Genomic DNA, 15,819 nt, shown 5'->3' with positions numbered 1-15,819 from the left:
TCTGGGAAGTGGGATTTTCTTTCCCTCCCGCGGGATCTTGCGTCTGCTTATCATTCCGGCGGCGTGGAGGGTCACCCGAACCAGCCACTCGACTGCAGCAAAGACGAGTCTCGTTCCCCTTTCCTGAGCTGAACTGCTTGACGAGGGGAAAAAAGCCGTCGCCTCTGCCTGGAACCTGTCGTCAAGGAAAGAGTATCAAAACCAACACCGTGACGGATTAGGAAATGGATTTAGAGCTCAGACTGGGGTTGAAGGTATTCCTGACGTGTTCTCATCAGATGCCCCGCAGGCCCGGTGTTGAATCTTTTCCTCCGAGCGCGGAGAGCTTGTGGTGAGCTGTCTTTCTTCGGCCTGTGCGTCAGCCTGCAACTGAACTAAACAAAGAAAACAAACTTCAGCCCTCTTGCAATCGCTAACTCAGACCTTCACACCTCCAGTCGGCCGTGCTGGAGGAGTCGGGGACCTGCCCAGCAGACGGCAAGTGTCAGCTTGCGTCTGCAGCTTCCCCTGGTCTCCCCGTTACCACGGTCGGCTCGTAATTGAGAATGCCACTGGCTTCATCAGATGAAGTTTATAATGACGTTTTGCGAGGGATGACCTCAGCCTCTGCTGTCGGTAATTTGTAATCAGTCCTGACGTTATTTCCTCACCTACAACATTCTGAATCCTGTACGCACAGTAACCCCCTTCTCCGCCTCCCTCCTCCTCCCCATCTCCAGCTCTGCAGCTGCCCCCTGGTCGCTCCTCTTCCCCAGGGGGTCCCAGCCTCCTCGTCCCGTGGACAAGGAGGTCCGCCCTCATTCAGGTGCGTAAATCCAAATTTACTGTAACCAAAGCCCTCCATAAACCTCTTAATACACTTACTTCTTGGGTGTTGTTATAAAACTTGGGTAATCTTTCCAGCTGACCGAAATGTGCTGAAATGTGCTGATTTTAATTGGCTTAGAGAAAGGGGCTGCGTGGATGTGAGGATTGGTGCCTCTGAGCAGGAGTGCCTGGCTGGTGAGAGTCCGCTGGGTCCAGTGTGTGCTGTGCTGTGGAGAGTGCGGTCAGTTGGGGGGGGGGGTGTGGCTCGAGAGAGACGGGGTGACCCCTCCTGTGATTCCCGGCACAGCGTTTCCAGCAGGCATCCCAGCAGTCCCTGCGGTGCGAGGAGGGCTCATGGGAGCTGGGAATGAGGGGAAAGTTCAGGGCAGGGCTGTGCCGTGTGTCTAAGCATCGCTACGTGATGGTTCCTCTGTATCTGTCTTTCAAACCAGAGCAAAGCCAGGACCTTTTGCCATTAGTCTACCGTGATGCCACACGTCTCCCAGCGAGAGGGAGGGGGTGGACGAGCCCAGGGCTGCTTCAGACTGGGACAGAGTGTGTCACGATGACCTCTGCCCTCCAGCGGACCTTTGCTCTACAACCCACTGTCACAGTGACCTCTCACCCACTGAGGCACGCCGCTGTTTTCAGACAGCCCCTCGGCTTACAGATGTTTCCCTAGAACACAGGCACATGTCTTTGAATTTGTCGTCGACGAGGTTGTCGGACTGGAGAATGTCCGAGATCAGGAGCAGGCAGACCTCGGCCACACTGTGACCTAGGCCAGAACCAGCCGGCTCAGCTGTGGCTTCACAGCTGCAGTAATGCAGATGTTACAAGATCGTTGTGTCGGATGAGACATAAAACTGAGGTCCTGACTCTCTGTGGTTATTAAAAATCCCCGGGCATTTCTCAAAAAGAGTAGGGGTGTTACCCCAGCATCCTGGCCAAATTAAGATAAGATAAGATCACTTTATTGGCCATATACATTTTCTTGTATAAGGAATGTGTCTTTTCACATACCCCAGCTTGCTCTCCATGAGACGCACAACAGGGAGAGAAGCTGGGGGTCAGAGCGCAGGGTCAGCCATTTATACAGTATGGCAGCCCTGGATTGTCCCTTACCAATCATGGCTTCCTTATAATCCCCATCTCTGAACTGGCTTCATCACTGCTCTCCTCCCCACTGAGAGCTGGTGTGTGGGGAGGTACTGGTGCACTCTTGACTGCCGTCACATCATCCAGGTGGGGCTGCACACTGGTGGTGGAAGGGTCCCCATTACCGGTAAAGCGCTTTGAGTGGAGTGTCCAGGAAAGTGCTATATAGGTGTAAGCAATTATTATTATCCGCTGATGCAGAACTGAACGATCTTCTCTTTTCAACCTGCAATAAAAGTTAAAGCGGGGCGGGACTGGCCTGAACACAAATGACAAAATACCTTTGTGTCCTGCTGCATCACTCTGTTTCAGATGGATTGTGGGAAACGTCCAGGACCGGTGGCGACATGTGACTCGCGTGACCTCCCAGCCCTGTTGGGCCTGTTCTGCTCTCCCAAACACAGGCAGGGGACGAGTCTGCCTTAAATCCACACGATTTGTAGGAACAGGACTCTGGGGAGACTAAAGTAAAGATGAAACTGGGCAATGCTCCCACGCGTCTGGAGGACTGTACACAGGGCTCTGTGGCCGGCAGACACACCTGATGGGTTCCACTGCCCTTTCCTCCTGAAGTGAACCTTGTGCTGCAGGGCTCTGCACAGACGCTGGCCCCTCTGTTGAGGATGATGGGTAATGGGTTTAAGGCTCAAGGGATTCTGTGAGACCTGGGCATTGCACCACACAGCTCGGCCGACCTAATCTGAAATGGGCGAAAGGTGCTTTCTGTTAGATAAAGCGAGAGGACTAGGGTGTTTGAGCGCGCTGTGCTGGTCGTTCTAATTCTGTACCGACTACTGGGAAGGGGAGCCTGCAGTTTCAAAAGCCGGAATGATCCACGACAGGCAGATAACCCCGAGATACTCTCCCGCGGACTTTACCCACGCACGCGGCTGCTGTCGGACGAGCCACACCGGGATGCGTGCGAGCCTATCGGGGGGTCTGCCCCCCCCCCCCCCCATGGTGAAGAACATCTCTCTGTCGCGCTGAAAAAAAAACAAATCTCGCCTTTTCTTGGCCATTACCCCCAAATCAAGACAAAGGACGCTTTCCCGTTACATTTATTAGACCTCCGTGAATTCAAGAATAATAAATCGTCGTGGAAACGCCTCTCTCAATCCTTAAGTGTGACACCTCAACTTCCGCTCTCGCAGAGACTCGCAGACCCTCAGACGGCTTCGTGACGTCACCCCTTTGTTTCCGACATAATTGCTGCGCCGCGCGAGAAACCGGAGCCTCGGGACCGCGGTGAAATTACCTGAAGACAGTTCATGACATCTCTAGGCTCCTCGTTGACTACGTGTGAAAAGGAGATAGTCTTTTCAATAAAGGCGTTTTGTTTAGGAGGAGGGGTGGGGAGGGTAAGAAAGACAGCGTTTTGGCAAGGAGAATGCCAATTTTAAAGATCTCTAAAATCTGTGAAACGGGTGAGGGCGTGGGCCATGTCATTCTGGAGATGGATTTATATATATTTTAATAAAAATGGTTATTCTAGACACTCTAGTCTCGCCCCCTCCCCGACCCGTCAACCCAGGGCTAATCTCTGCATTGACGGGAATTATTTACAGTAGCTGTCTGGCAACACGCCCAGTGGCGAATTTACCCCCCCGGGAAAACAGCCGAGCGCTGGCCTCCTGGAATGGGTATCAGAACAAAACGAACGCTGACACTCGGTTTTCAGTGAGCCCGACAAATTAATAACTCTTAACGGGGGTCCTTTGAGAACGCCGACTCGCGGCAGACCAGATGTTTCGCTGTGGTAGAGGTTATTGTTCCGTGGGGAGGTGTTTTGGACACGCGTGCCAGGGTCTGCGTACAGGTGTGTTCGGGGCAGCGCGAGTCTGGGCTGCCTTCCAGGAACCCAGCTCAAACATTAATGCTGAACACCCAGGAGAAAATTACCCATCAACAGTGTGCGAGTTGGAACTGGGTCAGGAGCCCCGGACTAGCTCTCTGTCGACTGTGTTTTGTTCTGGGAGTTCAAAGGCCGATCCCACGAGCTGTCGCCTGAGTCAGCAAACCTTTCCAGTCATCCGCGCTGCGGTTAACCCCTTACTGGCGCAAACTGCGGTCTCGAAGGAGAACCGCTAGCGGGAGTGGGGCCATAGACAGCATCTTCAGGGTGATCTTTTACAGTGTCACTGCTATCGAATATTGCACGCGGATGGATTTATGTTCGTATGTCTTTACATGGGCCGGCCCTGAATCCCAACGCACTGATATTTTGCAGGCAACACACCGGTTTAATTTCAATTCGGCGCTAACCCCGGTCTCGTCCAGGGGTTATGGATTAATCTCCTCAATAGGCGGCCTTCTTTGGTTTAACCCAAATTCTCGGGCGCTCATTGTCGCATGACCTCACGACTCGTCCATCATAGCGAAAGTTTGGCCTTTCAGGGAACATCCTGCCGGGGAAGTGCGCTCTGCTGCGCGCGTCATGGCGCAGGAGCCCGGACTGCTGCAATTTCCCAGCAGGGTCCGAGTGGCGGCCTGACTCACGGCCCCGCCGCCTGACGTGTCTCCGGGCCTCGGACGTGTTTCTGCTCAGGAGCCGTAACCGAGAGCGAGGAGTTTCACTCTGACCAGAGTTTCCCATACGGACAGCTGTAATTTCATGTAAGAATGAGATTATGATGCCATATCACATGCGTAATGAAAGAGAGTGTCTATTATCCCCGAGGGGCAACTTGTTTTACAGCAGCGGTGTTGGTGTACGGACGGACAGAAAGAAAGAAAAAGGGAAGAAATAATACTACACAGAGAATGAATCAGTTGAGTCCAGCAGGAACAGCGCGATTAAAAATGTTGTTTCGGAAGAGGCTGTTACTTCAGGTGAACCCTAACCGCGCTGCGCGTTCATCCTCTCCGCACTGCCTCTTACACCTGGCTCCCACTGTCCCTAAATATACTGTCCTAAAAGGTCGTAAAAGCGAAAGGCCGTCTCCTGCGCTGTGAGCAGGTGAGAGTGTGCTCTCCCTCTCAGGGGCGGGTACAGGTAGGATGGATGACGTGAGAGGTTCCTGAAGTTTTTAAGCGCGACACGGCTCCCGCCCCAGCCCTGCTGCTCAGTCCCTCCAGCTGATCGCTGGCCCCGCCCCCTCTCGGGGCCCCGCCCACAGAGAGGGGGGACGGGCTCCGCGTCTGCGTTCTGATTGGACACACCTTCCGAACGTTCCCCGCCCCCCCCGGGTTAGGTCCCGCTGCCGCGTGTCTGGCGGCACCTTGTGATGGGTAGGCCTGATGAATAATGTGGAAGGGGGCGTGATCTAGAACCGGCGTGCCGGTAAAATATAAATAGTAGCTGCAGCCGAAGTGGGGGGACAGGAATTCTGTTTTGAACAGCTTCCCAAGTTTTCTGACATCCGCCCAAGAAGATGCTGCAGGCTCTCAAAGGGACCGCTCGGAGCGCCTCTCCGGTGGTGAGGTGGCTGGATAGCGTGTGGGAGAGCAGGGTGTCCCTGCCGAGGCAGGATCGGGCGCTCAAGACCCTCCAAGAGATGCCGGGACCCTCCGGCTTCAGCTTCGCGTGGGACCTCTTCGCCCGGGGGGGTCTGTCCCGGCTGCACGAGCTGCAGGTGAGAGCCCTTCGCTCACAGAGTCACGGACACCTAACCTGAAGACACTCGACGAGTTCGTGTTTAACGTCTGTCCAATTTATGTTGTAATTTTTTATAATGATGCCAGAAAAACAAATTTGTACTATTTTGAACGGACAGTAGCTAATATGATATATCTATGTGTTACCTGCTGGCTGGGCTGGGGTGATTTTGTGTTACAAAATATGAATTCTACGTTAAAATAATTTGAAAGACATGCGCGCCCGATTTCACACATCTGGGCTGTTTTATTGTGAGCGATACTGAATAAGTTAAGAGGGATTTCCCAAAACAGCAGGAAAAAAAAAACATACTGGTTTTCAGAATCCAGATCTGAAAGGTTACAGCTAGATTGCGCCAGACAAACAAACCTTCTCAACAGCAGCCGTAATCTGCTGTTCAGAGGAATCGATACCGCTGTCCACCGCACAAGCCATGGCCTTGAGACTGACCCTCCGCAGCGCTCCTGTCTACCACCTGCCAGCGCGGGGGGGGGCTCAAGCACTCCTGCCGTAAGAGGCTGGAAACATACGGAGCCCTCTCCTCCGCAGGTGTGTGCTGGCAGCCACGGTCCACCAGAGAAGTGTTTCTCGTGAATGTGCAATAGAATTCGAATCTCTGAGAGTTACGTTATACGTAATAGTTGTTTGCATCTTAGTGAAGTCATAGATAATATCATATACCCAGAAACCATTACTATCTTCTGCTGCAGATTGGCTGGTTGTTAGACAGTCGGTGTTGGATAATTTTGCCAGTTTGTCAGACAGTCAGTATTGGATTATAATGCCTGTTTGTACCAGAGTCTGTAATGGATTGCAATGCCTGGTTGTCAGACAGTCAGTATTAGTCAATAATGCCTAGTTGTCAGACAGTCGGTATTGGATTACAATGCCTTGTTGTCAGATAGTCGGTACTAGTCAATAATGCGTAGTTGCCAGACAGTCGGTATTGGATTATAATGCCTGGTTGTTAGTTGGTAGTCGGTATTAGTCAATAATGCAGTCGATATTTGATTACAATGTCTGGTTGCCAGACATTTGATATTATTAGTCAATAATGCCTGGTTGTCAGACGATCAGTATTGGTTTATAATGACCGGTTGTAAGACAATTGATATTAGTCAATAATGCGTAGTTGTCAGACAGTTAGTATTGGATTGCAATGCCTGGTTGTCAGTCGGTAGTCTGTGTTAGTCAATAATTCCAGGTTATCAGACAGTCAATATTGGCTTATAATGCCTGGTTGTCAGACAGTCTGTACTGGATGGCAAAGCCTGGTTGTCAAACAGGCGGTATTGGATTAAAGGGAAACCTGGCTGCTGAGCACTGGGATGGAGGTGTTGAGGTGTTCCAGGTGCCTGCAGCACTGTCCACATGGGGGTTAGTTTATGACAGGGACAAAAAACTCAAGTCTGCACCTTCATGTCATTGAAGTTTTTAACAGTCGTGATAAAGATGATTTTTAAGTCCTTTCCTAGTACCAGCATAATGATTTAGAATTTGTCTCTATGTGGTTTACATTGCGATTCCTGTGAATTCAAGGCACTTTTCTACGACAGCAGCATTTCACCTGGGCTTCAGTGTGTGATATGGATGAGGTGGATAATTAAATGATTCTACTTCATTACCTCTTTACTTTCACACAGTATCCATCACCAAAGCAAGAGGTACAGTAATGCCAGTTCTTAATTACAGGCTTAGTAGGGCTTGTAGAAAAACTTATTTGACTCTTGTAAAGTGTGGTATGTGTAATTACAACTGAATAAAGGAGGCTGAGTGTGCACAGTGTGTCTGCAAGGTGTGAGAGGCTGTGTGCGTAGTGTGAATGTGTGCAGGGTGTGAGGGGCTGTGTGCGTAGTGTGAGTGTGTGCAGGGTGTGAGGGGCTGTGTGCGTAGTGTGAATGTGTGCAGGGTAAGAGAGGCTGTGTGCACAGTGTGAGTGTGCACAGGGTGCATGTGCAGTGTGAGTGTGAACAGGGTGTGAGAGGCCGTGTGTGCAGTGTGAGTGTGTGCATTGTGTGTGCTCAGGGTGTGAGAGGCTGTGTGTGCAGTGTAAGTGTGTGCAGTGTGATTGTGTGCAGGGAGTGAGAAGCTGTGTGCACAGTGTGAGTGTGTGCACAGTGTGAGTGTCTGCGCTGTGTGAGTGTCTGCGCTGTGTGGGAGAAGCTGTGTGCACAGTGTGAGTGTGTGCGCTGTGTGGGAGAGGCTGTGTGCACAGTGTGAGTGTGTGCACAGTGTGAGTGTGTGCGTTGTGTAAGTGTGCGCTGTGTGGGAGAGGCTGTGTGCACAGTGTGAGTGTGAGCAGGGTGCATGTGCAGTCTGAGTGTGACCAGGGTGTGAGAGGCTGTGTGCTGTGTGAGTGTGAGCAGGGTGGTGCACGTGCAGTGTGAGCGTGCACAGGGTGTGTGTGAGAGGCCGTGTGTGCAGGACTGGCAGTGCAGCTTCATGACATCATGATTCGCGACAATGACATCAGCAGCCTACACACCTCACCTCCACATGCTGATGTAATATAGTGTCATCCACTGTCACACCTGGTGTGTATACAGACAATAGATACACATATTTACATTACGTGCTGCGATTTGATAATTGTAACCTTTTCGAGGTCGCCTGTGATAAAGGCATCACCCAAGCGAATAAATGGTTAAAACAGGTCAGGGTGAGTCATGCTGTGGTGATGCTCCTGGGCTGCGTACCAGATCCCACCTGCTGCCAAGGGACAGGCCACCCCTGGGCACGTGCCAGCCGACTGCCAGCCCAGTAGAGAGCAGGATCTGCCGAGTCTAGCAGCTTTCACTGTGTCTGTGATCCAGCTTATCCCTAATTATTAGTTATCCTTAATTATTGCCAGTGTGCTCTGCCCAGAGCTTCGAAGGTCCACAAAGCACTTGTGTGTTGATCCAGTCAGTCCAAGCAGGTGCTCCTGCTGCTGGATGGAGTGTCCTGCCCTGCTTCAGGGTGCAGGTGGTGGGCCAGATGGAGTGTTTGTTGTTCAGAGCTGAGTGACCGCGCGCGCTCTGCAGCGTGGGCTGCCGGACAGCTGTTGGTCTTCCGCAGTTTGTGTTTTTTGGAGGGCTGATCAGTAACTCCTCTGGCTGCAGGTGGAAGGCCGCGCTCGCTACGGTCCCGTGTGGAAGGCCAGTTTCGGACCGATCCTGACGGTCCACGTGGCCGAGCCCGCGCTGATCGAACAGGTCCTGCGGCAGGAGGGGCAGCACCCGATCCGGTCCGACCTCTCTTCCTGGAAGGACTACCGACAGCTGCGCGGACACGCCTACGGACTGCTGACTGCGTGAGTCCGACCCCCCCGCTCGCTCTCTCAGATTCTGTCCTCTGCTCTCCTGAGCGCCGGCAGGAAATCATTAATAATAAGGTACAATAAGAATAATATTATTATATGTATCTTATTAATAATAAGATACAATAAAGTATCTATCTTTCTAGGAACAAGTAATAGGTTTATTCCATGCTGATAAAAAGAAGATAGAAAACACGTTTCGCCCGTGGAGCCTTCTTCAGCATGGAATAATCCTATTACTTGTTCCTTTGCAGCCTACGCATGCTGACGCAGCTACCCACCTGAGCTATCTATCTATCTTATTCAGATACATAGCAGTTTTAATCCCAAGGGACTCCAAAGTCTTTTACACGTAGGACTGGACCCACCTATTCCAATGCAGAATTGCAGCTGTGCCAGAGTGCACTGGAGTGGGATTCAGCCAGACCAAACAGCCCTGGGATCTTTACTGGCTGAACGGTCAGGGCCTCAGCTTAAACCCACAGCCCAGTGTCCTTTGTGGTTTGGAAACTCTGGTCCAGGGAGAAAAGCACCCCCTACTGGTCCCCCAACACCACTAACAGTAGCAACCTGGGTAGTACTGGAGGTCTCCCATCCAAGTGCTGACCAGGACCAGCCCTGTTGAGCTTCTGATGATGAGATCAGGCTACTTGGTGGCAATGCTGCTGTCCCAATCTGATTACGTCAGCGCCTCTGCCTTTCCTGTCTGTTACAGTAATCTGCCTTCAGAAAATAGGTGATTTCCTCTGATTCTGGGTAGGATTTTCACAACAGCAGCGGAGAAGGAAGAGAAAGTCATGATGGCGAAGAGGGAACGAGATGAGTAAGAGAGAGCAGGATGGTGACTCAGCAGAGCCGCTCTCTGCCTGGGGGGGTTGGCCAAGCAGTGCACAGGACGTGAGTCAGGACTGCGGTGGCGGAGACGCTCCGCGGCGCTTATGTCACTCAGTCTTTCCCTCACGCGTGGTGTTTGACACGGCCGAGGCCTGGGGGGGGGTTAGGGGACGTCAAGCCGCAGGAAGTGAAGGCGCAGGAAGGCGGTAAACCCGTCAGGTGCCAGAATGCACTCTGGGCCATTCTCTCGTAGTTGTGTTGGTAGTGAAGAGCATCAGAGTGACATGCTTGTTTTAGCTGCTCCGTAGCACATCGACTGCCGAACCCCCAGCTGTGTCCGCAAGGATCCCATAGAATGGGTTTCACCAGCACACCTGGGTTGCAGTTTTCACTTCCAAACGCACCTGTTCCCCTTTTCCCTTTCCTGAGTAGCCCGTTAACCAATAACATGCCCCGTCTTCCACAGCCACAGGCAAGTGGGACTTCTCAGTCTCCTTACACCAGCTCCTTCACTCCTGGGAAGAGGGCTAATTGGTCCCATTCAAATGCATAATTAGTTTAGTTATGCTCCTGAGGAATGAAAACCAGAGGCACTCGGGGGACTGGAGCTCGGACTCCCCGGCAGCTGCTTTTACATTCTGCTCACTCTGACCCCTGACCCCCGACCCCTGACCCTCTGTCCGTCTGCCCGCACAGGGAGGGGGAGGAGTGGCAGGCGATCCGCAGCCTGCTGGGCAAGCACATGCTGCGCCCGCGCGCGGTGGAGGCGTACGGCGACACGCTGAACAGCGTGGTGACGGACCTCATCGCCAAGCTGCAGTTCAGCCGCCGGCAGAACGCCCAGGGCGTCGTCAAGGATGTGGCCAGCGAGTTCTACCGCTTCGGGCTGGAGGGTGAGCACCGGTATAAAATGGGGCACCACGTGGTAGGGGTGGGGGGTGTGAAGAGCTACACTTTTTTTGAAAGGGAACAGTATCTTCCGAGAGCTGTGAGCAAGGAGGGGTGCATCTTTTTACTGGGCCTGCGTCATGTGACTAAAGAGGGAGGCCTGGCACAGCACAGTCAAGGCAGAGTGTCAGTGCTGCTGAGGATCGCAAGCACATGGAGACAGTCCACCACGAAGCGCACCAGCACTGAATTGTGCGAGAGACATTCTCCTACTCTACAGGCCTGCTTGGCACTGGCTCCTTCAGCCCCGCCAGAGGCTCCTGCCCTGCAGACCCCCCTCAGTAGGGGTCAAAGGCACAAGGAGTGTCTGTAGTGCAGGGTTCAAAGAGGGGTGCGTCCTGACCTGCCCCCTCCGGCTGCACTGAGAGCTGATCCCGCCCCGTTTCCAGAGCCCCAGTCCCAGCTGATCCCGAATTGTTTCAGCCGGCCGAGTAAGTCACTGCTGGCCCATTAGACCCCCCGTCCTGCTCGGCCCCGCCCTGCCGGAATGTGCCGACGGATCAGGAGCTGACGTTTCTCCACAGGCATCTCCTCGGTGCTGTTCGAGTCCCGGATCGGCTGCCTGGAGCCCCAGGTTCCCCCGGAGACGGAGCGCTTCATCCAGGCCATCAACACCATGTTCGTCATGACGCTGCTCACCATGGCGATGCCACGCTGGCTGCACCGCCTCTTCCCCAAGCCCTGGCGCACCTTCTGCCAGTGCTGGGACTACATGTTTGAGTTTGGTGAGTAGAGATGACCAGGCCCGGGCCCGGTCCAGTCTTGGCCCACGTGGCTGCTTGTGGCGCTGGTACTGATGCCCACCTCCCCCCCTCTCTCTCTCTCTCAGCGAAGGGGCACATTGACCAGCGGCTGGCGGAGGAGGGGGCCCGCGTGGCGCGGGGCGAGACTCCGGAGGGCCGATACCTGACCTACTACCTGTCCCAGCAGGGCGTCCCCATGAAGCAGGTGTACGGCAACGTGACCGAGCTGCTGCTGGCCGGAGTGGACACGGTGAGCAGTGCCCACCCCTCCGGGGGCACCAGAGCGCCCTTCCACAACACCTGGAATAATACCCCCTCCCAGAGGTCAGAGTGTCCAGTACTGTCCAGAACACCTGGAATAATACCCCCTCCCAGAGGTCAGAGTGTCCAGTACTGTCCAGAACACCTGGAATAATACCCCCTCCCAGAGGTCAGAGTGTCCAGTACTGTCCAGAACACCTGGAATAATACCCCCTCCCAGAGGTCAGAGTGTCCAGTACTGTCCAGAACACCTGGAATAATACCCCCTCCCAGAGGTCAGAGTGTCCAGTACTGTCCAGAACACCTGGAATAATACCCCCTCCCAGAGGTCAGAGTGTCCAGTACTGTCCACAACACCTGGAATAATACCCCCTCCCAGAGGTCAGAGTGTCCAGTACTGTCCAGAACACCTGGAATAATACCCCCTCCCAGAGGTCAGAGTGTCCAGTACTGTCCACAACACCTGGAATAATACCCCCTCCCAGAGGTCAGAGTGTCCAGTACTGTCCACAACACCTGGAATAATACCCCCTCCCAGAGGTCAGAGTGTCCAGTACTGTCCACAACACCTGGAATAATACCCCCTCCCAGAGGTCAGAGTGTCCAGTACTGTCCAGAGAAACTGTATTAACAACCCAGAGGACTGAGTGTCCAGTACTGTCCAGAGAAACTGGATCAACCTCCCCATGTCTCTGTGGCCTCAGATCTCCAGCACGCTGTCCTGGGCTCTGTACGAGCTGTCTCGTCACCCTGGGGTGCAGAGTGCTCTGAGGAGGGAGGTGGAGGGGGTCCTGGGTGGCCGGGAGGTGCCAGGGGCTGTGGACGTGGCCCAGATGCCTCTGATGAAGGCCGTGGTGAAGGAGGTACTCAGGTGAGGCACTGACCTGTGCCTTTCTCTCTGTCCGAGTCTCGTTCCCTCATTCTCTCTCTCCGAGTCGCGTTCCATCGGCTCCCTCGTTCTCTCTCTCTCTCCAAGTCTCATTCCCTCATTCTCTCTCTTGTTCTATCAATTCAATTCAATTCAAGGTGCTCTATTAGCATGACCGATGTGTACAATCAGAGTTGCCAAAGCAAATAAAAATAATAAAATTAACATTAAACAAAACAAAAATAAAAGTAAACTGAAATCTACAGACATATTACAGGTATTTACAACAAAGACATATAATCAAATATTGACATATACTGTAGACAGATGGAGCATTATTGGGAGACAGACTCACTGTTCCTCAGGCTGTGACAGGAGATCAAATACTGGGCTGCCAGTTCAACTGAGTTCCCTTCCCCCTCTCCCAGTGGGATTGGGAGCTGTTCTGACTCTGGCAGGTGTGGGAACTCTGGGACTAGATTTCTGAATTTAGGGGAAGAATGTTTCTCTAATCCCAGAGTATCTGTCACAGTGCAGTAGGAAGTGCACCTCTGTCTCTGTCTCTCCCCGCTGGCAGTGGGAGCACAGCCTGTCCTCTCTGGGCAGCCAGCTCTCTCTCTGAGTCTCGTTCCCTCGTTTTCTCTGCCGCTGCCCCGTTCACACCCCCTCTCGGTTCCAGGCTGTACCCAGTGATTCCTGCCAACGCCAGGGTCATCGCAGACCGAGACATCCAGGTGGGAGGATACCTCATCCCGAAGAAGGTGAGCAGCCGATCCCTCCCTTCGCCCAGTGTGCAAGCAGACCTTGCAGCCTTGAACAGTGAAGACCAATGGGGGAATGCGATATAAGTAATATTAAGTAATATTTATCTTATAATTCTCCTTTAGAAGTGGCTTCTCAAAGCGCTTCAAGCACAAAGTCAAAATCCTCAAAGACATCAACAAAGTCAAAGCCAGTAGACTTCTTCAGCACGGACAGTGAGAGTCCAGCTGGAGGGCACAAGTAGAAACTACAGGGAAGTGCATTTGTACCTGCAAACAGGAGGCACCCCTTTACACAAAGAGTGGTGGGAGTGTGGAACAATCTTCCAGCCACGTTGTTGGAGCTGATATGGCTTCTTTAAAGAAACGTCAGGATAAGATCCTGGGTTCGGTCAACTACCAAACAGGCCAGACAGGCCGGTTGTTCCTCTCGTGTGCCGGATCCTGTGTTCCTGAGTGTTAGGATGACGTCCGTGCGGTGTGACAGCGCCTCTCTTGCAGTGTGGATGAGCGGCTCTCTCTGACGAGACCCCTGATGACCTTTCCTCTCTCCCCCCCCCCCCCAGACCCTCATCACTCTGTGCCACTTCGCCACATCGCGCGACCCGCGGTTCTTCTCCAGCCCGGCCCGGTTCTGGCCCGAGCGCTGGCTGAGCCGCGAGGAGGGTCACCACCCCTACGCGTCCGTCCCCTTCGGCGTGGGCAAGCGCAGCTGCATCGGGCGCCGCATCGCGGAGCTGGAGCTGTACCTGGCGCTGGCGCGGGTGAGAGGCAGTCCAGCGCCGCCCTGCAGGGGGCGCTACTGAGCTGGTCAGGGGCCAGGGCTCTCTTACTGTGTAATAGGTCCAGGTTGCTTCTGCAAGGGGTCATTTTGTTAAAAGAATTAAGAAAATAGTGCTTAAGAGGTAATAGCATAAAATAGTAACTATACACAGACTACAACGATCATTGTAACTGCCTTTTTAAAGCTGCTTTTCCCCAGGCTCCTTACTAAGCCTCACCAGTGGTGACAGGTCTCTCCTCCCCTCCCCTCAGATTCTGACCCGGTTCGAGGTGAAGCCTGACCCGGAGGGCGGCGAGGTCCGGCCCATGACCAGAACCCTGCTGGTGCCACAGAGCCACATCAGCCTGCAGTTCATCGAGAGATGAGGGCGCCGGGGGTGAAGGGCCGAGGAAGACCCAGGATTCCCCACCTGAACTGGGGGGCAGGACGGAACCTGAGCCCCAGGATCTGAGGGCCCCACGAGGACGGGGCTCACCTGAGGGGTCAGAGTGCAATAGGGCCTGACCGCTAGACAGGAGCTGACCGCCTGACCACCTGACCATTAGGCAGGAGCTGACCACCTGACCACCTGACCATTAGGCAGGAGCTGACCACCTGACTGCTAGGCACCAGCAGAGAACCTGATTACCTGACCGCTAGACAGGAGCTGACCGCCTGACCGCTAGGCACCAGCAGAGAACCTGATTACCTGACCGCTAGACAGGAGCTGACCGCCTGACCGCTAGGCACCAGCAGAGAACCTGATTACCTGACCGCTAGACAGGAGCTGACCGCCTGACCGCTAGGCACCAGCAGAGAACCTGATTACCTGACCGCTAGACAGGAGCTGACCGCCTGACTACCTGACCATTAGGCAGGAGCTGACCACCTGACTAATAGACAGGAGCTGACCACCTGCCTACTAGGTGTGAGCTGACCCCTGCCCGCCAGACAAGCTGACAGGAGCTGACCACCTGACCACCTGACCTTTAGGCGGGAGCTGACCATCTGCCTACTAGACAGGAGCTGCACCTCAGGTCTCGGACAGCAGAGCTGAGGTTCCTGAGCTCTCTCGCTGTCGATCCAGGGCCGAGAATGCGGGCGTGACTTTTTTTCACCACTGAGCCTCGCTTGTAATAAAGAATTTCAGGGCGATGTCCCAGAAAGCTCTGCGCTGAGCGCGAATCTACCGACGCTCTGTGGCGTTAGCGGCGGTCGGGCAGGTGGGGCGCTGTTTGTCGAAGGTGGTGGCCCAGTCTCTCTGCTGACTCTGCTGCTGTGGGGGCCTCAGCACTAGTCCTGCCTGCAATCACAGAGGGAACTGGAGCTCGACTTGCTTGACTTTTAATACATGAAGAGCAGAGGGTTGGACAGAGGTCCTGGAGACTGCAGCAGGCTTGAACTTGCGGTCCCCAGTCCTGCTGCTGGGGACCCCACTTTCTCATGTGGTTTGCGTTCAACCTTTTTTAATTAAGAAAAAAAACCTTTTGCTTAATTAAAGCTTCTTTGTTGATATCAGAGATGAGACCGATGGAGCTGTGTGTGTACCTACTGTATATGAGATTCAACACGTACCTTAAAAGTTTCCATTCAAACTCTTTACCTGTAAAAACTACAGCTGCTGCGATTTGATGCTGCTTATTTATGTTATCAGACCAAGTGACCTCAATATGTACAACTAGGACAGGTGATTTATTTTGTTGCACATATGTTTTTTCTTAATGTGAGACTTTGTCTGTTTGTTCTCTTGATGCTAGCAATAAGACAATATTAATTAAAATAT

At 53.3% G+C, this 15,819-nt stretch overlaps 1 protein-coding gene across 1 annotated transcript; it reads left to right on the top strand.

Moving 5' to 3' along the window:
- Nucleotides 1–4,347: 4,347 nt before the first annotated feature.
- Nucleotides 4,348–15,819, top strand: cyp27b1 (cytochrome P450, family 27, subfamily B, polypeptide 1). The gene is made up of 9 exons (XM_069198670.1): nt 4,348–5,537; nt 8,662–8,852; nt 10,389–10,585; nt 11,165–11,365; nt 11,470–11,633; nt 12,349–12,515; nt 13,192–13,273; nt 13,840–14,037; nt 14,309–15,819. The coding sequence occupies exons 1-9, from the start codon at nt 5,337–5,339 to the stop codon at nt 14,420–14,422; spliced, it is 1,515 nt and encodes a 504-aa protein (XP_069054771.1). The 5' UTR covers nt 4,348–5,336; the 3' UTR covers nt 14,423–15,819.

Source organism: Lepisosteus oculatus, chromosome 1 (assembly GCF_040954835.1).
Source record: "Lepisosteus oculatus isolate fLepOcu1 chromosome 1, fLepOcu1.hap2, whole genome shotgun sequence".
Taxonomy (NCBI): Eukaryota; Metazoa; Chordata; class Actinopteri; order Semionotiformes; family Lepisosteidae; genus Lepisosteus; species Lepisosteus oculatus.
Note: the sequence above shows the minus strand (reverse complement) of the source record. Positions and strands in the feature narration are given on the sequence as shown.

Bases quoted from the DNA above. Each gene is read 5' to 3' on its own strand.
- cyp27b1 (XM_069198670.1), top strand. From the start codon at position 5,337: ATGCTGCAGGCTCTCAAAGGGACCGCTCGGAGCGCCTCTCCGGTGGTG. The intron at 11,366-11,469 runs GTGAGTAGAGAT...TCTCTCTCTCAG, and splicing joins GGACTACATGTTTGAGTTTG to CGAAGGGGCACATTGACCAG. The intron at 11,634-12,348 runs GTGAGCAGTGCC...CTGTGGCCTCAG, and splicing joins TGCTGGCCGGAGTGGACACG to ATCTCCAGCACGCTGTCCTG.